Below are 20,418 nucleotides of genomic sequence, written 5' to 3' on the forward strand. Positions count from 1 at the left end.
CCGGAACCGCGGGGGGCTGCTCCTTTTATTGGGAAGAGCGGCACTTGCGGGGGGGGGGGAGCTGCCCCATTGCCGTGGGCTGGGCTGACAACAAGGGGACACGGGCAGCTTTAGGGACCGGGATCCGCTGTGGGATATGGCGGCACCGCAGGGACAGCTGCGGGCCCTATGGGGCTGTGTAGGGCACAGCTGTCTGCTGGGGGACGGACTGACCCTGTAGGGACGAGCTGGGAGACGAGCCCTGTGCCATTGGGCTGAGCCTTTAGGAGCCATCGCTTTGGGTTCAAGCCGTGCTCATAGGATGGGGCCGTCCCTATAGGGCTGAGCTGGCTCTGGACCCTTGGAGAACAAGCCATCACTATGGAGAAATACCATCCCCTTGTGGACGTGCCCTGTTAATGGAGCTGAGCCGACCCGCTGGGACGAGCCACCGCTTTGGGGTCAGCTCTATAGGGCCGAGCTGTGGGGCTGTGCCATCCTTCTGAGCTGCCTGTGTGGCTCTGGGGGTCCCGTATAAGCAGTCCCCTGCGGTCCAGCAGCACAGTGGGTGTCCATGGGGTTACGCTGAGCTGGGGGTGATGTGCCCGTCGCTGGGCTCGCTCCAGTTGACGGCCCACTCCTTCCTCTGGATGGTGCCCATCTTCTCCTCGCGGAACTGCTGCCGTTCCTCCCGCGGGATCTTCACCGCGTGGTACTGAGGGACGGCTGGGGGCACGTAACGAGCCCGGCGGAAGAAACCCAACTGCGGGGAGCAGGTCAGCATCGTGGGGATGGGTGGAGGGTCAGCATCATGGGGATGGATGGAGGGTCAGCATCATGGGGATGGATGGAGGGTCAGCATCATGGGGATGGACGGCAGGTCAGCATCATGGGGATGGATGGAGGGTCAGCATAGTGGGGATGGGTGGCAGGTCAGCATCGTGGGGATGGATGGAGGGTCAGCATCATGGGGATAGATGGCAGCTCGGCCTCACCAGGCAGCACACAGCCAGGTGGGTCGGATATGGGCTCCATACACCCACAGCTCTGTGCCCATCACTCCCTCTGTATCACAGGGCAGGAGCTTTACAGCAGTGCTGCACCAACCCTTGCACATCCAAGTGCTGGTGCTGCAAACCCTTGCACATCCCGGCTTGGCCTTGCAAACCCTGCTACAAGCGTGCACCACGCACTGCAAACCCTCACATCCTCCAGCCACCCTGATGCTGCAAACCCTGGCACGACCACACGCTGGCACTGCAAACCCTCACACACCCGTGCACCAGCACTGCAAAACCCTTGCACAACCACACAGCAAACCCTTGCACAACCACACAGCAGCAACACAAACCTGCTACCCCAACGCTGCAACCCCTCCTCTTCCCACCCTACTGCTGCAAACCCTTCCACAACTGCAAGCAAAGCCTGCAAGCTCTGGTTCCTCTGCCTGGGCACACTGCATGCCCTCACACACGCATGCAGGGGGCAGCACACCCTGCTGGCGGTGCGGGGTGGGAGCAGCCCCGTGTTACCGCTGGCTTTGCAAGGCTTGTTTGTCCACCTCTGAGGGCTGCAGCCCCCGCCGTGCCCGGTAATAATTAGTGGAGTAACGGGAGGTTGGGCTGCTCCGCTTGAAGAAGCCGCACTAAGGAGGGAAGTGAGAAGGTGAGGGTGGGAACAGCCAGCTAGGGGGGGGGAACTGCACGGCATGGCAATGCTGGGATCCTATAGTGACACAGCACTGCATGGCACCATAGTGGGACCAAAGCATGGCATGGTGTGGCCAAAGCAGCAGAGCACAGCCCTGGTGGCACAGCATGGCACAGCATGGCACGGTGCAGCCAGGGGGCTGCTATGCTGCAGGGAGGGGACGCATCCTGACCTCCCCCCATCTCTCACCTTCCAAAGGATGAAGATCAGCAGCGCCAGGACCAGGATCCCGGCCAGCACAGCCAGCAGGATGACCCACCAGGGCACACCGCCGGCCACCGCCACGCCGGGGTCCAGGTAGATGGTGATGGGGATCTGGGGATGGCAGCACCGGTCAGAGGGCTGCAGGGAGAGGGGGGAGGGGGCAGCAATGGGGGGCACAGACCTGAGTGGAAGCATCCTTCAGCACCAGGTTCTTGATGGAAGAGGTCACCGAGACGCTGGCGCGCACAATCAGCTCCACTGAGGTGACGGCCAGGTATTCCTGCAGCAATGGGGCACGGGATGGGGCACGGGATGGGGTGAGACCCTACACTGCCCCAAGGTTTGATCCCTGTCCTACCTCCAGGAAGGTGCTGTTCCAGAGCCGCCCGCGTGCCGTCAGCACAGCAGCGCGCTCGAAGCTGTAGAGCGGGCAGCGAAATGGCAGGCAGCGTGCAGTGCCCTGGGCACAGTCCTGTGGGATGGAGGGGTTGTTGTTGGGGGGGGGGTCACGGCACGGCTGCACAGCCCAGGGATGGAAAACAACCCCAGGATGGAAAACAACCCCAGGTTGAATGGGTGAATCCCAACGCTGGGAGCACCCCGGGGATGGCAGCCCTGCAGCCCCGCTCACCAATGTGATGTTCCTCCTCCTCTCAGCGGGCGCTGGCACCCACCAGGACCCCACAGCCGGCTCCTCGGTGACCTCAGCCCCCCCTGGCGGCTCCTGGATGATAAAGACACGTGTGGGTTGGGCTGAGTCCCCCCCCCCCATCCCCACCACCCTCAGCTCCCCCACATACCAAGGCCAGGCGCAGCGGGTTGGCAGCAGGGCTGCACGCTGTGCGCAGTCCGGGTGCAGCCAGCAGCTCCAGCTGCAATGGATACAGCAGCCACTTCCCATTGCTGAGCTCATGGGGCCACAGCAGGGTGAGGAAGGCCGAGCCTAACGTCTTCAGCGACGGGCCCCTGTTGGACACCTGTAGGGTGATGCGTTACCAGGGGATCCATGGGGCTGAGCTCCCCCAGCCCCACGGGATGCTCATATAGGGCTGAGCCCCCCCCCCAGTGCACCCCACTCACCGTCACCTCGAAGAGCACAGCGCTGCCCACCTGGCTCTCGCGCCGCACCGCGCTCTCACCCCTCACTGTCCCCCCAAAGAAGAGCCGGGGAGGCACAGCCACACTGCGGGGACAGCAGGGTCAGCACAGGGGAGGGGGGTGGCATTGCAGCCCCCCACCCCATTTCCACTCACCCCGTCACCGAGAGGGGCAGCTCAATGACCACACGCGCCCGGGCCACCACCGGCTCCAGGGTTGGCTGCTCACTGATCCTGGGGACAACAAAGGAGTTGGGGTGGGGGGCGTCACAGAGCCCCCCAACCCCCCCAGGGTGGCTCACGTGGACAAGGCCAGCTCCACTTCCAGGTCTGTGGTCTGCAGGGTGATGCCCAGAGTGCTGAGGATGAGGTAGAAGCGAACCTGGGGGGCGCAGGGTGAAGGTTGGGGGCTCGAGGCTGGGGAGGTCGGATGGAGGTTTTGGGGGCTGCACTCACCTGGGCTCCCCTTTTCATGGGGTTCCCCAGCTCACACTCCACCTGCGAGCCGTTCTGGTTGGCGAGGCACAGCACCGGCTTGTCCTGGGGGCAGAGAGTGGTCTCAGACTCCAAGAGACCCCCGGAACCAGCCCCGTCCCAGAGCATAAGCGGCCCCAGAACCCCCAGAACCAGCCCTTCCTGAACCCCAGCAACCCCTGAGACCTCAAGGACCAACCGTATCCCAAACCCCAGCATCCCCGGGATCCTCAGAACCAGCCCCATCCCACCCCAAACTTCTGCACCCCATACCCAGCTCTATCCCAAACCCCAGCATCCCCGAGACCCCACGTTACCAACCTCAAACCAAACCCAGAGACCCCAGAATGCCCAGAAACAGCCCCATCCTCCCCCCCATCCATAGCATCCATAGCCCTGCATCCATCCCAACCCCTCACCCCCCAGCCCCCTCCTCCATCCCTCACCGTTGCTGTGCGGCTGTCGTAGGGTCTCACTGCGGAGTAGGGCAGCTCCTGGGGGAAGCGAGCAGTGAGCACAGCCTCGTGAGCATCATCCCCATCCCGCTGCGGCTCCGTGGGGTCGGAGGGCGCGTTGGTGACGTGGATCTCCAGGGCTACGTCCTTCTGGTCGCTGATGGCGAAGATGGCGGTGCCGTCTGCAGCCCTATGACAGCCCCGGTCAGCTCCCGGCTCTGTGTGGGGAGGGGGCGGCGTGGGGAGGGGGCTCACTTGGGTAAGGGCAGGAAATCAGCGTCCCCCAGGCGGGTGCAGAACTGGAAGCGCAGCTGCAGGTTGCTTTGGCAGATCTTGTCATCCCCGCAGCCCTGCTTCAGGAAGTGCACCTGCAAAGGGAACAGCGTGGGATGGGACAGCTGGAGCCGGCCCTATAGCCAGCCCTATAGCCGGCCCTATAGTCGGCCCCATAGCCGGCCCTATAGCCGGCCCTATAGCCAGCCCCTCACCTCGGTGCGGTGGCTGCTGGGTTGCTGTGGGCTGAGCACAGGGGGCAGGGGGGGCAGGGTGGCACTCCGGCTGTGCCGAGGGGTTCCAGCCCCCTGGATGCCATAAGCAAGGGTGACGGTGATGGGACGCAGTTTGTCACGGATGCTGTCCTGTAGGGGCAGAGCAAGCAAAGGGTGAGGAGGGATGGAGGATGGGGATGGGATAGAAATGGGAGTGGGGGTAGGGATGGGGATAACAGGGTAGGGATGGGGGTAACAGCGTAAGGATGGGGATAACAGGGTAGGGATGGAGATAAAGGGGTAGGATGGGGATAATGGGGTAGGGATGGAGATAATGGGGTAGGGATGGGGATAACGGGGTAGGGATGGGGATAACGGGGTAGGGATGGAGATAATGGGGTAGGGATGGGGATAACGGGGTAGGGATGGGGATAATGGGGTAGGGATGGGGATAACGGGGTAGGGATGGGGATAACGGGGTAGGGATGGGGATAATGGGGTAGGGATGGGGATAATGGGGTAGGAATGGGGATAACAGGCGCTCACCTGGAGCTGGAAGGTGGCGGTGGTGCAGGTCCGTGTGTGCTGCTGGGGCAGCTCCACCGTGTGGGAGAACTGGTGCTCAGGATCCGAGGGCCGACGGCCCAGGAAGGTGACCCGGGGGGGGTGACCCAACCGTCGCCGCTCCGTGTCGGCATCAAACACATATTCCAGCACTGGTGGGAGAGGGAGGGGGCTTTGCTGGGGTCCCCCCTCTCTACAACCCAAGGTCCCCTGTCCTTTGTCCCTGTGTGCGCTCACCCAGGGGTGGGCTGTAGCTGGCAGGGGTGGCTGTGTAGCTGAAACACGCTTGGACGTCCACGCTGTGGGGATGTGGGGCAGGGGGGGGGTGTGGGGGTGAGACGATGTGGCGCTGACCCCTCCAGCTGCAACGTGGGGCTGGGGGATGGCCGGCACCCACCAGACGCCCTCGTGGTGCTGGCAGTTGTTCTGCTCCAGGTCGATGTTGGCGGGGAGCAGGGAGATGTTCCGGGAGATGTAGACCACCGGGCGGGCTCTGGGGGGGGAGCAGAACAGGGCAGGGTGGGAGGCAAAGCTCTGGGCACAACCTGTACCCTGCAAATGGGGACCCCTGGGTGCACCGGGGGAGAGGGGGGGGGGTGATGGGACCTTGGGGTGGGAGGTGCTTGTAAATAAGGGGGTCAGGTTAGGGTTAGAATGAGGGGATGCTGAGGGATGGAGGTGCCCTGTTTGGGGTCAGGTGCCCACGGTGGGTGCTCACCTGTACAGCACCACAGCGTCAGACAAGGAGCCGACCAGCAGGTCGGGGTAGAGGTTCCCATCCACATCCACCCCCCCAGAGAGAGCGTAGCCAAAAGTCGTCACCCCCACGCCTTCCCCATCCAGCACCTGGGGACGAGGACAGACGTGACACTGGGAACAGTGGGAGGCAATGGGTGACCCCCCAACCCCCCCAACCTCCAGCCCCATAGCAACTCACCTGAGCCGGTTTTGCCACAATGCCCAACTTGCTGCCATGGTAGATGAACACCTTGCCAGCACCATCAAATGGGGCTCCCACAGCCAGGTCTGGGAGGGGAGGAGCAGTGAGGGGAGAGCAGAGCAGCACCAAGTGGGGCACCAGGACCCTCCCTTCCCCCCCTCCCAGCCCCTCACCCTCAAAGCCATCCAGGTTGAGGTCACCAGCAGAGCCCAGGGTGATGCCAAACATGGAGCCGTGGGTGCCGGTGAGGCGCAGGGGGGTGGCAGCATCCCAGTGCCCCGCGGGGTTGATGTAGACATAGGCAGCCCCCCCGATCTCAGCCTTGCGCTCGAAGAAATGGGGAGCCCCCACCACCAAGTCCATCCAGCTGCGGGCACGGTGGGAGCATCACCCCCTGGGACCACCCTTGGGTGGCACCGGGGTACCACGGCACCGCAGCACCAAGGCACCACGGCACCATGGCACCATGGCACCATGGCACTGCACTGCCATGGCATCAAAGCAGCAAGGCACCAACACACCACGGCACCACGGCACCGCACTCACCCATCACTGTTGAGGTCCAGCACCGCCAAGGCGTAGCCAAAGGCAGATGTGAGCTGCTCCCCAGGCAGCACAGCCTCGGGCACCAGGCGGTGGGCACTGTCACGGCGCAGGATGACCACGGCTCCCGTGTGGTTGGCACGAGGAGCCCCGCTCACAAAGCTCAGCTCCCGGCGCCGCGTCAGCCCCGCACCCGAATCCACTGAGAATCCTATGGGTTAACGGGGTGGGAGAGGGGTCGGTGCCCACCCCACCCCACAGCCCCGACCCCCCACCCGCGGTGCCTCCCGGCCGTCCATCTGCCCGTCTCTCTCTCTCTGCTCGGCCTGCTGGCTGCGAGATCTGCCCTTGGTGGGGTCTGCCCTGCTGTTTGGATGGGTGAAAATGGGGATGGGGGCTTCGCTTGTTGCCTCACTTTCCCTGCTCTGTTGTTCCCTGCATTTTTTGGGGTATGGGGGTCCACCTTCAGCTCTGGTGCAGGGGAAAACAGGGGGGAGCGAGGAATAGCCCCCTCCCCCCATGGCCAGAATGGAAGATTTTGGGGACAGAGCTGTTAGACCCAGAGCGCCCGGCTCACCCTCCCCAGCTGCAGATGCAGAGCCCCCAGAGGAGTCCCCGTGCCCCCCGTCAGCAGCAGCAGTGCCTGATCCCCCCAGCAGCACAGCACAGCCCATGCCCAACACCCCCCCCCAGCCCCCCATCCAGCAGGATGCTCCCCACATGCAGAAACATCACAGGAGGGGAAAGCACAAAGACCTGGGCTGTGGGAGGGGGGAGTGGGGGGGCACAGCAGGTTTAGCACACAAATGGGATCCCAGAGACCCCCCCCTCCCTCCCCAGGGCAACCTCAACCCCCAGCCTGGCAGAGCTCCCAGCACAGCAGTGGGACACGGGAGGGTCATAAACAGGGACAGAGATGGGGACAGGGAGAACCAACTTGGGAGGGTGAGGGGGGGGGGACACGGGCACAAAGTGGACACTCAAATGGTCCCAGGCATGAAGTGTGGCATGGGGTGGTACACAGCAATGCGTGTGTGTGGTGGAGTGTGCAAAGGGCTGGGTGTGCATGAGCTGCACTCTGCACATGCAAGTGCTCACAAGGTGCCCGCACAGCAAGAAACCCCCCCAGCCCCACAACAGCTCCACTCTGCTCTGCACAGCCATGGGGAGGGAGGAGATGGGGTCACACAGACACACACAGGGCTGTGGGGTGGCACACGGGGCCGCGGCGTGCTTGGCAGCGCCACGCTTACGAACCCAGGTAGCTATTCTGGGGCACATCGCCCGCTGCGCCGGGCACCTTCTCGTTGGGGTCTGGGCTTTTGTACACCAGCTGGTCGGGGTCTGAGCTATCAATGTTTGTCACAAACAACAAACCTGCACCCACGGCGGGGCAGAGAGAGAAAGAGAGACGGGGTCAGCGGGGGGCACGGGATGGGGCAGGCTGGAGCCGGGCATGGGGGGGACACGGGGGGTCCCCACACCGTGCCGGGCTCCGCCGTGCCCGTACCGAAGTAGCTGTTGGCGGGCACGGGGATGAGTGAGGGGTCCTGGTCCTTCTCGCCCCCAGCTTCGTAGGGGCCGTCGTCGTAGCGCAGGAGATCGAGGGAGCTCTGGTTTAGCAGCTCCACACGCACGTTCCCTGCAGGGCCGAGGAGGGGTGAGGGGGGCGCAGGGGGGGCAAAGGGTGCGTGGAGAGGTGCAGTGAGGTGGGGGAGATGCCCCCGTGTGGGCACCATGATGCACAGAGAGACACAGCCACACATGGATGCATGCACACACCTCTGTGCTCTGAGTGTGCATCTGTGTGTGCATGCACTTGCATGCAGCCAGGCTCACAAAGCACGCTCACCTTTGCTCACGCACACGATGGATGTGCACACCTGAGCACACACCCGAGCACACAGCGGGCAGCTCACACACGCACTCAGGGCACTGCATGCACCCACATGCTCACACCCACCATCCACGTGTGTGCACACCCACCCAAAGCAGGGCCACCCATCACTCCTCACCCACACTCACCCTTCCAGTTATAGGTGCCGGGTGCCCCAAAGAGGACGTAGTGCTGATCGGGGCTGAACGCTGCAGCCAGGCCCTGTTGGCAGAACCCAAAGCGGTCGTGGCCCTGCGGCCGCCCCTCGCAGAACTTCCACTCCCCTCCATCCAGCTCGTCGTGCAGCTGCAGGTCCTGGCTCAGCACGAAGCAGCGCCCGATCACATCCCGCGTCTCCAGCGGCTGCTGCACGCGGTTCCGTGCTTCGTAGCGATGGGCACAGGTCTGGGTTTGAGCACTGCGGGGTCAGCATCGTGCAGCACCAGGATCCCCCCCCCCCTTCCTCCCCTCCCCCCTTCGTGCTCACCACTATCTTGCCACCAGCGCCCTGGCTCTTCACGCTCACCCCCAGCCACTGGTTCTCTTTGCTCTCTCTTTGCAGGTCCACTTTTGGAAGGGGAAACACGGGCAGCATCACTCCTGTGCCACCCCCACACCCCCCTGCTCAGACCCCACACACCAGGGTTCAGAGCTCCCCCTTGAATATCCCCCTCACCTCCCTCGTCAATGGGCACCCGCCAGCAGTCGGAGGGCTCGGGGGTCAGCGGGCAGGCAAAGAGCCCCCCCGTCCTGTTGGCCGCTTGGCTGGGCAGCGCCGGCGCCTGGGGGGCTCCCACCAGCAGCCTGCAGGGATGGGAACCCCACATCAGGGCGAGGGAACCCCCCTCCAGGATCACTGCTATGCACAAGTGTGTGTATTGCTCGCGTGCTGCCGGCGTTGCACACTCAGACCCCCCTCTTTGCACCCTCCCCACTGACCTGCCACCCCCTCACAGCTGTCCCTGGGCCCCAACATTGATATAAAGGTGGAGGGAGGGCCATGCTGGCCGGCTGCACCATGCATGCCCAGCTTGGTGCCAGAGCTGCTGTAAGCACACCATGGCAATGCCCAGAGCTCAGCGCATCGCATCCCCCCCCCGACCCCCTGCAGCCCCCCCAGGTCCCATGAGGACGATGCTGGGATGCATCTCTCTGTACCCACAGCAGCACAGCAGTGGTAGAACCCCACGGCTATGGGGCATCCAGGCACCCCCGTGCCTCTCCCGTGAGACCGGTGGCCTCGAGGCACAAGGGAGCCCCAGGAGAGCTGAGCTGGTAAAAATAAACTGGAATTCACTCAAAATAACTCAGCAGCAACATGCCCAAAAAAGGAGGGAGGCAGAAGGAGGCACCGGAGCGGCCCCCAGCAGCGGGCAGTGCCCAGGATGCCCAGGCCAAGGGACCAAGTAAGGAGGCTGAGCACAGCCCTAAGGGAGGATGGCACGGAGGGATGAGTGTGCTGGTACCACGTGCCCGGTGCTGTGCCCCATTCCCAGTGCTGGTGCCATATCCAGTGCTCAGCACCAAGCCCAGTGCCATGCCCAATGCCCAATGCTGTGCCCAGTGCCATGCTCAGTGCTCGGTGCCATGCTGCAGTCTCCGTGCTGGTGCTGTGCCCATTGCTGTTCCTGTTGCTGATGCTATGCCTGGTGCTATGCCTGGTGCTATGCCTGCTTCCCATCCCAGTGCCGTGCCCGGTTCTTGGTGCCAGCGCTGTGCCCGGTGCCGTTCTCAGTTCCCAGCACACAACCCGATGGCAGCAGCTCTCCAAGCACCTGCCCGAGGAACTCCGCCACCGGGAGCGAAAATAACCCCGGGGCGGACGCCAGGAATGCGGAGAGGCGGCAGCGGAGCCGGACGGATTGGAGCGGCGGTGACACCGCGGCGGCGCCACCCCGGCTGCGCCCCGGGGCGCTCCGGCTTCGGGCGACGTGCGGGACCCCACGGTGAGGGACCCCGAGGTGCGGGACCCCACAGCTGAGGGACACCCACGGTGAGGGACCCCACGGATGCAGCTCCGTGCCCACCCACCCACCCCGGTGCCGGCGGCTCCCGTGGCACGCGGGTGGGCGATGGGCATCTCCGCGAGGGCGAAGGGGCGGAGAGGCAAAGTGCTGAGATCACCTTCGGTTCCCCACAACGCCCCGGATCCCAGCCCAGCTCCGCACAGCGCTCCCCCTTATAATAACCCGGTGGGGGGTTTGGAGGGGGGGGGGGGGGAGGAGGGGGGTCCCGCTCACCAGCTGGCCGGCTCGGGGCTGAGCTGCCGGTGCAGAGCCACAGAGAAACCGAAGAGGCTGCCCCGGGTTCCGTCCTTCAGCAGAGTGTTGGCAGCGTCCAAGTTGAAAGCTGAGGTGCCCATCAGCTGCAGGCAGAGCCACGGCACCAACAGCCCCGGGAGCGGCACCAACAGCCCCGGGAGCGGCACCAACAGCCCCGGGAGCGGCACCAACAGCCCCGCCATGCCCGCACCGCACCGCACCGCTCCGCTGCGGTCCGCCCACCGCCCTCGCGGTCCAGGCGAAGCACAACCCCCCCCCCCCCCCGTTGGACCACGCGGTGTCACGGCTGCGCGGGGACACGGGGCGGTGACACAGCACGGGGGGTTGGAGGAGGGAGGGGGGGGTGACACAGAGCTGTGACACCGCACGGGGACACCGCGCTGCGCTCTGACCGCGCCCGGCGCTCCTCGGCCGCTGCAGTGATTGCGCTCCGTGCCAGGGCGCTGCGCTGTGCGCTGCGTCCCATCCGCATCCCCAACCCCCCCCCAGACCCCCACCCCGTATCACTGCCCGTGTCACAGCCACGAGGTGACACCCAGCGCCCCCAAAACAACGCTCCGACGTCACCCAAGTGCCACCCCCACAGTGACACCCTGGGACCCCCACCCTGCCCTGGGATGTACATGGATGAATGCCACCCGCTTTGGGGACCCGCTCAGCAGCCCCTGCCCCAAACAGAAAGAGTGGGGGGGGGGGGTTGGGGGGGGGGACACACACTCATATTTTCCAGCTCTCTGCTATTTTTAACCACTCTCCAAAGGCCCGCAGAGATATTTGGGAGCTGGCAGCGTGCTCCGGCCGGGTGAACGAGCCTGACCTCCTCCTCCTCCTCGCTACAGCATTGGGGAGGAGGGTGGGAGAAGCTCCCGGCCCCCAGCACTGCCCCCATTTCCTGGCCCCTCTAAATCCCACTGTGACAGTATGGCCACCGTGGGAAACAGTGTCCTGGAGGAGAGTGGGGACATCTGTGGGAACAAGGAGGGGAATGGGGGTGGAAATGGGAGAGGGGGGACAGGAAGGGGAACAGAGTGGGAGTTGAATGGGAAAAGGGAGCGGGAATGGGGACAGTAATGGGAAGAGGGATGGGAAAGGGGATGGGGATGTGAACAGGGATAAAGACGTGAACAGAAGGAGAATGGGGATAGGAACAAGGACAGGGATGGGAACAAGAGTAGGAAGGGAAGTACAAATACGGATGGGAAAGGAAAGGGCTCGGCTGCTGGCACGGATTCTATCAGCTTTATTGCCACAGTGAGGATGGAGCTGAGATGCAGCCCACATCCAGACACAGGCAGCTGCAAACCCCCCCCCCCTCCCCCCCCCCATCACCATCCCCCCCCTCCCTGCTCATTCCTGGGCAGGGCTGGGCTGAGCCCTCATTAGCCCGGTGCTCAATGGCCAAGTGTATCCCATTATAGCAAAGCCTATCCCATAATAGCCAAGCCCAACCCGTAACGGGCTCCAGTAAGGCTCCAATGGTTCCCTATGGTCCCACCCACGCATCTATGGATCCCTATAAGCACCCAGCCCCCCGCCCCTATGGCTCCTGCATCCCCCTCACCCCTACAGCTCTCTCATACCCCAACCCAGACCCCTATAGGCTCTTTGTTCCCCTCCAGACTCCCATTACCATCCTATTAAATCCCTATTGCTCCCCCAGGCTCCTATAGGCTCCTTGTGCCCACATGGCGCTCTCAGACCCCTATAGCCACCCTATAGCCCCTATAGCTTCCCTCAGACCACCATATCTCCCATTTGGCCCTATACCCTCCCCCTATAAACTCCCTGAAGCCCTATAGGTCCCCCCAGAACCCTTTATCTCTCCCTATAGCCCACCCCCATACCATCCTATGGACCCTATAGGTTTCTCGTACTCCTATAGCTCCCATATGTGCTCCCTGGATCTCCATAGCTCCCCCAAGACCCCTATAGCCGTCCTTCAGACCTCTAGATCACCCCTATAGCCCCTATACATCCCCTATAGCCCCTATACATCCCCCTATAGCCCCTATACCTCCCCCTATAGCCCCTATACCACCCCTATAGCCCCTATACTTCCCCTATAGCCCCTATACCTCCCCCTATAGCCCCTATACATCCCCTATAGCCCCTATACATCCCCTATAGCCCCTATACCTCCCCTATAGCCCCTATACATCCCCTATAGCCCCTATACCTCCCCCTATGGGCTCCCTGAACCCTCCAGTTCCCCCCAGACCCATCTATCTCCCCCTATAGCCCCCCCATACCCACCCTATAGCCCCTATAGCCTCCCCAGACCCCCATACCCACCCTAAAACCCCTCCTAAACCCCCATAGGTTCCCACAGCTCCCCCTGCCGCCATCCCGTATCTCCTACAGCCACCCGCATGGCGCCTCCCCGCACCCACAATGCCCCGCGGCGGGGCGGGGTCGGTGACGCACAGTGACGCACAGTGACGTCACGCGTAGCCGCCATGCTGTCCCGGCTGCTGCGGGAGCACCAGGCCCGCCAGAGCGAGCGGCGCGAGCTGCAAGGTGAGCCCGCCCCTCCCCGCCTTTCCCGCGGGCTCATTGGCTGGGAAGGGAGGCGCCGCGGCTCGCTCATTGGTCCACGGAGCCGCCAATCTGTGGAGGAGGAGGGTGGAGGGGCGGGGCGTGACGGTGGCGTGGGGTGATTGGGGGCGCCGCGCGTGACGTCACGGGAGGCGCGGTGACGTGGCTCTGACGTCACGGGAGGGGGGCAATGACGCGTTGCTGACGTCACGCCCCGCAGAGCGGCGCCGTCGGGAGGCGATCGCCGCCGCCACGAGGCTGACGGAGGCGCTGGTGGATCACCTGAACGTGGGGTGAGGAGGGGCTGCCCAACATGGCGCCCACCGGGCAGGGACCCCCACAGCCCCTGCTTGGACCCCTCCCCATATCGTACCCTATAGTGGGGGGGGCTCCATCCCCTTTTGCCCCCTCCCATTCAGACCCCTGGGGGACACCCCCTCCCCCCCCATCTCCGTGCTTGCCCCCCCATCCCAACCCCCCCACCCATGGTGGGTCCCCCCCCTCCCCTCCAGACACCCCCAACCTCTCCCACTTTCATCCCCCCCCCCCAACCTGGCACTGCCCCCCCCCCCACCCCTTTAGGGACCCCCCCCCCCCCCTCCCCCAAAATTGGGTCCTTCCTCAGGGACCCCCCCCCCCTTATCCCCCAGCGTGGCCCAGGCCTATGTTAACCAACGCAAGCTGGACCAGGAGGTGAAGACCCTGCAGGCCCAGGCAGCTCAGTTTGCCAAGCAGACGGGACAGTGGATCACCATGGTGGAGAACTTCAACCAGGCCCTCAAGGTGGGCACCCCCCCCATGTCCTCCCCCATCCCCCCTCCCCCATCCCAGGGTCTCAGCAGCACACTGATACCCCCCCCATGTCTTTTTGCCCCCCCCCCCCCCCCCCCTTTCCTTGCAGGAGATTGGTGACGTGGAGAACTGGGCCCGCAGCATCGAGCTGGACATGAGGACCATTGCCACAGCCCTGGAGTACATCTACAAGGGGCAGCTGCAACCTGCCTGCTCCTGAGCCCCCCCACCCCACACACACACACCACGGGACCCCCCATCCCCCTAACTGGAGCATGGGGACCCACCCGAGCAGAATAAAGGCGCAGTGAGGAGTGGCGTGGCCCCAGCTGCCCCCCCTAAGCCCCCTCATCCTCTTTAACGCTAAACCCAGCTCTGAGGCCCCTTTTTCTCTGGACAAAGGCTCCTTCGAGGCCGCTGTTAATCCCCAGGGACAGGGGGGGGGTGGCCGCGTGCCTGGGCCCCCCCCTGCTCACCCACCCTAGGAGGACTCCTGCCCATAGGCCCCAAGCACAGAGGGAGGAGCAGCTGTAGCCCCCCCCCCGGGCTCAGACCCGTTCTGCTGCCTCTGCTACCGCTGTGCCTGGAGCCTGCTGCCCCTGAAGGTAGGTGGGAGGCGTAGGATCAGTCCCACCCCACACCTATGGGGCAGCTCATCCTCTGTGTCCCCACGCTGGGATGGGCACTGTGTGTCCCTGTTGTCCCGATAGGGCTTGGAGGAGGAAGGGGGGGGGGGGTAAGGGGGTGTTTGGGGCTGCTACCCCTTGCTCAGCCTTCACTTAACACCCCAGCAGGTGTTCGGAGCCTATTTATGGGGCTGCAGAGGGTGGGGGGGGTGGGGAAGCATGGGGACAGGTTATCTGGGGACTCGGACAGAGCAGTGACAGTGTGCAGGCTGGGAAGCAGGGGGCATGTGGGATCATCCTGGCTGCTGGATGGGGCTGAGCTAAGAGGGACATGGGGGGGGGGGAAGCAGCTGGGACCCCCTACAGCAGCAGCAGAGCCCGGTGCTGACATACTGCATTCTGGTGGGCACACCACTCCCAATTGGGGAGAGGGGAAGGAGGGGACACCACATAAACTCCCCCCTACAATAAACCCCATCCCCTTCAGGCCCCTGCCATGTGGCTCTATCTATTGCTGGCTGCGCTGCTCTGGGCCCTGGGCTGGCTGGTAAGGGATCGCAGAACCCTCCCTTCGGTCAGAGACAAACACGTCTTCATCACCGGCTGTGACAGCGGCTTTGGCAACCTGCTGGCACGGAGGTTGGCCCAGCGTGGCTTCCGTGTGCTGGCTGCCTGCCTGACCCCACAAGGGGCCGATGGGCTGCAAAGAGGTTGTGCTGGGAACCTCCGCACCACGCTGCTGGACGTCACCCGCTCTGAGAGCATCCGGCGTGCTGCAGAGTGGGTGAGGGAGGAGGTGGGGGAGGAAGGTGAGAGGGGATGGGGGGGGGTGAAGGGCTTGGGGGGGATAGTGTGGGAGGATGGGGAGGTGTGGGGCAGGAAAAGAGGTCTATGGAGAGCTTCAGCTGTGGTGTGAGATGGAGGCAGGGTCACCAGAGCCCAAAGGGTATCCTAATGGAGGAAGATGAAGGCTCAGCTGAGGGGCTGGGGATGCTGTGCAGCGATTTGGGGTCCCTGGAGAGGTGCTGTAGGGTGGGAGGGTCGCTGCCACAGGGCAAGGCAGGAGGGAGCCGTAGTGCTGTATGGCAGGGGGTACCCAGAGAGCTGGCAGTCTGGGGGTCCCATTGGGCAGGAATGAAGAGGGGAACCACCTCCCACCCCAGGGCTCTTTGGGCTGGTGAACAACGCGGGGGTGGCCAACCCCATCGGCCCCACAGAATGGATGCGGATCGAGGACTACAAGCAGGTGATGGCAGTCAACACTTTTGGGGCCATCGAGGTGACCCTCCAGCTGCTGCCCCTCCTCAAGAGGGCACGGGGCCGCGTGGTCAACACCTCCAGCGTGCTGGGCCGCCTCTCAGCCAATGGAGGCGGCTACTGCGTCTCCAAGTATTGCATCGAGGCCTTCTCCGACAGCCTCAGGTGGGTCCCTCTATCCCCAGCCCCCAGCCCCAAATCCCCCCAGCCCCGTCCCGACGGCCCCGCGCCCGCAGGCGCGACATGTATCACTTCGGGGTGAAGGTGAGCATCGTGGAGCCCGGCTTCTTCAAGACGGCCGTCACCAACCTGGAGAGCATCGAAGGGTCCCTGCGGCAGCTCTGGGATCGGCTGGCACCGGAGACACGGCTCAGCTACCGGAGAGGAGTTCTTCCACAAGTGTGAGTGGGGGGAGGGGGCAGCAGGGCCGGCCCCTTCTTCAGCCCCATTGGAGTTGGCCACCCTCTTGGTGAGCCCCATTGGGGCCGGTTAAACCCTCTTCCTTGGGCCCCGTTGGGTTGGCCCTGCTAACACTGTTCATGCTCTTCTGGGGCCCCCATTGGGTTGGCCAACCCCTTCTTGAGCCCTATTGGGGTTGGCCACCCTCTTGGTGAGGGTCAATCCTCTTCCTTGGGCCCTGTTGGGTTGGCCACCCCCTCTTTCCAGGCCCTGCTGGCACCGGCCATGCTCTTCTGGAGCCCCCATTGGCTTGGCCACCTCTCTTCCAGGGTCCATTGGGTTGGCCACCCCATTCTTGAGCTCCCACTGGGATAGCCACCTCTCTTCCAGGCCCCATTGGGTTGGCCATCCCCTTCTTGAGCCCCCACTGGGTTGGCCACACTCACAGGCCCAGACCCCAAGCTCTGACTCCCCACCCCCCACCCCCAACCAGACCTGAAGGTGCAGCGGCTCATCATGAACATCATCTGTGACGCTGACCTGGGCAAGGTGACGCGCTGCATGGAGCACGCTCTGGGTGCCTGTCACCCACGCACCCGTTACAGCGCAGGCTGGGATGCCAAGCTGCTCTGGCTGCCTGCTTCCCTACCTGCCTGCCTGCATCGTTGACTTCGTGCTGGCCACCATCCTGCCCAAGCCGGCCCACCGCGTCCGCTAGTTGCTTCCCCAAAGCAGCTATCAGGACCCCCTCCCCCAATCCCATGGTTGGGATCCCCCAGCATTGCAAATAAAGCACTACCTTGTGCTGGGACATGCATTCATGTATGGGTGGTTTAGGGACAGCTGATGGCATTGGTGCACGGCTCATGGGGCAGAGATATGAGCACTGCTGTGCTGTGGTGAGCAAGGGGGGGATAGATCCTAAAGCTGTGGGATTCCCCCAGACCCACCATCAGCATCCCTGCCCCTCCTGTGAGCCATGGGGCAGCTCATTCCATCCATCCCAGTGTCACCACTGCCCCCTACCCAGCAGAGAGCCCCCAGCAGAGCAAGGGGAGGGGGCAGCACCCAAGGACTCACCCAGGACCACCCCCCCCCCATACACACACACAGCACTACCGAAGCTTTTCCTTTTATTTCCCAGCCCCTTTTGTGGCACACAGAGTTGGGGCTCCGGTGGCAGTGACACTTGGCACACTGGGGGCTTCGCTCCAGGATGAGAAGCCCCCCCCACCCCCCACTTCCCACCTGGAGCCCCTGGGTGGGAGCAGTGAGGGCTGGGGGTGTGGGTGGCTTGGCACAGTGCTCCTTGGGGGGGCTACATGACCTCGTAGCCGCTGCGGATGCCCTTCATCAGGCAGCAGGTGAAGATGATGCCCAGGATCTGGGGAAGAAGAGGGTGTAGGAATCACTCCCACCCCCCCTTTATGCATATTGGGGAGGGGGGGTCAGATCTGCTCCATACCTCAAAGAAGGCAATGGCCAACGCAACAGCGGCCACGATGAGGATGTTCTTCTTCATCCACACTTCGATGCCCTTCTGGCAGCCCTGGTGAGGGGGGGGGTGGGCTCAGCACCATGAAGCGATGGGGGCTGAGCATGGGGGGGCCTCAGGGTGGGCTTGGGGGGGGTCTCACCTCTACATAGATGGTGGCGGGAGTGGGGTTCACGTTGCAGTTGGTGGTGTTGACACGGCAGCAGGAATGGGCACGGTGTTGTTGGCCTGGAACCGCGGCAGGCTGGCCCAGTCCGTGTAGTTGTTGGCACCGCAGCAATGGAACTGTAATGAGAGGGTGTTCATTAATGAAGCCACGGGGAGGGAGGAGAGGCTGAGGGGGGGGGGGGTGATGAGGAAGCTTCAGTCCCCAATGCTGCTTACATCCTCCTGCAGTTTGTCCACTGCCTCCGTCAGGGGTACATCACCCTCACCATATTTACGCATGGTTTCCCACAGCTCCTCCTCCAACACTGTGCGGATCTGGGGGCACAAAAAGAGGGGAGGGGGGTTTCAGGATGCAGCCACAGAGGGTGCACAGCAGCAACACACACCACGGGCTCCCTCCCACCTTATCCTTGAAGACGTAACCAGCGATGGCGGCGGCGATCTCCACCAGGAAGATGATGCTGAGCAGAACAGCGAACTGCAGGGATGGATGCACGGTTATGGGGGGGGGTCAGAACCACCTCAAACCCCCCCCCCCAGCACCCCCAAACCCCTCCCATCCCCCCCCCCCCAACCACTCACCGTGGTGACCATGCAGTAACTCTCCTTCCAGGCCCCGCAGCAGCCGAAGAAGGAGACGAAGAAGATGATGATGCCCACCACCATGATGGCAACCGGGCTGCTGGCTGCTGAGCTGCTGCCCGTCACCACCAGAGAGTCTGACTGAGGGCCACCTGAGCGTAGATGCCAATGGCCACCAGGGCCACGCCACACACCTGGGGACAGGACACAGCTGGAGGGGGGGGGGCACGGGGGGCCACAGCTCCCTTAGAGCTACTGCTCTGCCCAAAGCTGGGACCCCTACACTGGGAGTGGTGGAGCTATGGTGGAAGGGTCCCAGCACTGCCCCAGAGCTGGGGAGGGGGCAAACAACATGGGGGTCCCCCAGAGCCACTGATAGGGTCCGGTACCACCTGGGGTCATTCCTTTACCCCAGGGTGGGACTGCTGGCTTATGGGGGTGGTGATATGGTTGGGGTAAGGGGGGAAAAGGGCTCAGCTGGATGGGAGGGATTCCCATCTTTTTTGGGGGGACACACAGCTCCTCCAGAGACATTGATGGGGGACACTGTGACAGAGCTCAGCCCTGAGATGATGGAGCTGGCCCCAAGGTGGGATCCCATCCCAGGGGGTGGATCCATGGTGGGAGATCTCATTCCGCCCCACAGCTGGAGTGGGGGGGGCGCACAACTCAGGACCCCACCTCCAGAGTCACTGATGGGGGTCCAATGCCACTGAGGGTTCTCGCTTTGCTGGTGATGGAACCGGCCCCAAAGCAGGATCCCATCCTAAGGGCTGGGTTGGGGGTGGGGGGGGGGGCATGTTTGGAGTCCATAAGGCCTAAGGCTGTGGGAGGGGGGGGCTGGAGGCATGGGATCCCCATTTCCAGCCACAGCAGAGGTCTTAATGTGTGGGTGGAGGGGGGGTGGGGGTGGTGACCCCCCCCCCCCCCATCTTTGTGTTTGCTTGCAGGGTGTGGGCAAACTGTGGCACAGCGCCCACTGCACAAACAGCACGAGTGGTTATGAGTGTTGGGGGGGGGGGGGAAGAGGGAGGGGGAAGGAAATGGTGCCGGACCACCCCACTCCTCCAACAACTTCCCACTTTCCCCCCCTCCCCCCCCGGTCCTAAAGGTGACTCAGCTCGGGTGGCTCCGGGATGGGGCAGCTCAGCCCGGCCGCCCCCCCACCCCGTGATGGGAGGGGGGGGGGGCGGAAGGGACGGACACGATGACACGACGGGAAGGTGCCCCCTCCCGCCCTCACGCAGCCGTTGCTTCTTTCCTCACCCCGACTTCCCTATAACAGCGTTCAGCCCCCCCCCAACCCCCCCCCGAACCCCACGAACGGTCCCACTCCCCAATTCGGCCCAATTAACCCCGAAACCGACTGACGGCCCCGCCCTGCCCCCCCCCCAACCCGGGATCTCCATTGGGAGCGTTAAGGGACGGGAGGGGTCCCGAGGAGAAGAAGGGGTGTGTGTGCGTGTGGGGGGGGGGGGGGGGGGGGGGGTCCCGTCGGGTGTAAGCGCAGCGCCCCCCCCCGCAACTCACCCAGAAGATAAAGTTAAAGATGAAGACCAGAAACTTCACGCACTTCATTCCGCCCTCCACCGCCATGGCGAATCCTGCGGGAAGCGCCGGACCCTTCACGGCACCGAACCGAACCGAACCGAACCACCGTCCCGTCCACAGCACAGCGGCCAACCCCCCCCCCCACCCCCCACCCAAAACCACGGACCCCCCCCCCCCACCCACCACGCTCCGCTCCCGTTCTCCCGGTCCCACCGCTCCCAGGTCCGGTACCGACCCTCCCAGCTCCCTTCCCGGTACCGCAGCCCCGCGTTCTGGTTCCGATCCCGCTCCCGGTGCCGCTCCCCCGCCCCAGGCACTCACCGGCGCCGCCGTTCCTCCGTGTGCTCTCCAGTCATGTGACGGAGCCCCGCCGGCGGTCAACAGGAAACCCCGGTCCCGCC

General features: G+C 64.0%; 4 protein-coding genes across 7 annotated transcripts; 2 read left to right on the forward strand and 2 right to left on the reverse strand.

Annotated features, from left to right (window-relative positions):
- Window positions 1-6: 6 nt before the first annotated feature.
- Window positions 7-11,278, reverse strand: ITGA7 (integrin subunit alpha 7). 4 transcript variants are annotated; one of them, XM_072358046.1, is made up of 26 exons: window positions 10,571-11,278; window positions 9,007-9,134; window positions 8,818-8,897; window positions 8,480-8,735; window positions 7,965-8,096; window positions 7,712-7,831; window positions 6,458-6,665; window positions 6,085-6,278; window positions 5,909-5,997; window positions 5,690-5,817; window positions 5,369-5,464; window positions 5,209-5,270; window positions 4,954-5,123; window positions 4,408-4,557; window positions 4,175-4,287; window positions 3,911-4,109; window positions 3,447-3,530; window positions 3,293-3,372; window positions 3,147-3,224; window positions 2,974-3,076; window positions 2,694-2,870; window positions 2,525-2,617; window positions 2,252-2,365; window positions 2,075-2,173; window positions 1,879-2,004; window positions 7-742 (listed from the first exon to the last, which is right to left on the reverse strand). In XM_072358046.1, the coding sequence occupies exons 1-26, from the start codon at window positions 10,792-10,794 to the stop codon at window positions 560-562; spliced, it is 3,486 nt and encodes a 1,161-aa protein (XP_072214147.1). In that variant the 5' UTR covers window positions 10,795-11,278; the 3' UTR covers window positions 7-559. The 4 variants fall into 4 exon arrangements, with proteins under 4 accessions (XP_072214147.1, XP_072214149.1, XP_072214148.1 ...); XM_072358048.1 differs by lacking the exon at window positions 7,965-8,096; XM_072358047.1 differs by lacking the exon at window positions 7,712-7,831 and having other exon boundaries at window positions 10,571-11,277.
- A 1,722-nt stretch (window positions 11,279-13,000) lies between these two features.
- On the forward strand, window positions 13,001-14,168 carry BLOC1S1 (biogenesis of lysosomal organelles complex 1 subunit 1). Its single transcript, XM_072358106.1, has 4 exons — window positions 13,001-13,129; window positions 13,368-13,440; window positions 13,798-13,930; window positions 14,049-14,168. The coding sequence occupies exons 1-4, from the start codon at window positions 13,069-13,071 to the stop codon at window positions 14,157-14,159; spliced, it is 378 nt and encodes a 125-aa protein (XP_072214207.1). The 5' UTR covers window positions 13,001-13,068; the 3' UTR covers window positions 14,160-14,168.
- A 1-nt stretch (window position 14,169) lies between these two features.
- Window positions 14,170-17,025, forward strand: RDH5 (retinol dehydrogenase 5). The gene is given in 7 exon segments (XM_072358095.1): window positions 14,170-14,544; window positions 15,053-15,374; window positions 15,729-15,987; window positions 16,059-16,200; window positions 16,202-16,223; window positions 16,715-16,866; window positions 16,868-17,025. Coding segments are annotated over 6 exon segments (960 nt in total). The 5' UTR covers window positions 14,170-14,544; window positions 15,053-15,061; the 3' UTR covers window positions 16,940-17,025.
- Window positions 17,026-17,327: 302 nt separating this feature from the next.
- On the reverse strand, window positions 17,328-20,319 carry CD63 (CD63 molecule). Its single transcript, XM_072358102.1, is given in 10 exon segments — window positions 17,328-17,605; window positions 17,687-17,770; window positions 17,859-17,926; window positions 17,929-18,001; window positions 18,101-18,199; window positions 18,288-18,362; window positions 18,467-18,592; window positions 18,595-18,660; window positions 19,997-20,070; window positions 20,253-20,319. Coding segments are annotated over 9 exon segments (723 nt in total). The 5' UTR covers window positions 20,063-20,070; window positions 20,253-20,319; the 3' UTR covers window positions 17,328-17,539.
- Window positions 20,320-20,418: the final 99 nt, after the last annotated feature.

This window comes from Excalfactoria chinensis, chromosome 28, assembly GCF_039878825.1.
Source record: "Excalfactoria chinensis isolate bCotChi1 chromosome 28, bCotChi1.hap2, whole genome shotgun sequence".
Lineage (NCBI taxonomy): Eukaryota > Metazoa > Chordata > Aves > Galliformes > Phasianidae > Excalfactoria > Excalfactoria chinensis.

Bases quoted from the DNA above. Each gene is read 5' to 3' on its own strand.
- ITGA7 (XM_072358046.1), bottom strand. From the start codon at position 10,794: ATGGCGGGGCTGTTGGTGCCGCTCCCGGGGCTGTTGGTGCCGCTCCCG. The intron at 3,373-3,446 runs GTGAGTGCAGCC...TGCGCCCCCCAG, and splicing joins CCATGAAAAGGGGAGCCCAG to GTTCGCTTCTACCTCATCCT. The intron at 2,366-2,524 runs GTGAGCGGGGCT...TCCATCCCACAG, and splicing joins GGAGGAGGAACATCACATTG to GACTGTGCCCAGGGCACTGC.
- BLOC1S1 (XM_072358106.1), top strand. From the start codon at position 13,069: ATGCTGTCCCGGCTGCTGCGGGAGCACCAGGCCCGCCAGAGCGAGCGG. The intron at 13,130-13,367 runs GTGAGCCCGCCC...CACGCCCCGCAG, and splicing joins CGAGCGGCGCGAGCTGCAAG to AGCGGCGCCGTCGGGAGGCG. The intron at 13,441-13,797 runs GTGAGGAGGGGC...CTTATCCCCCAG, and splicing joins GTGGATCACCTGAACGTGGG to CGTGGCCCAGGCCTATGTTA.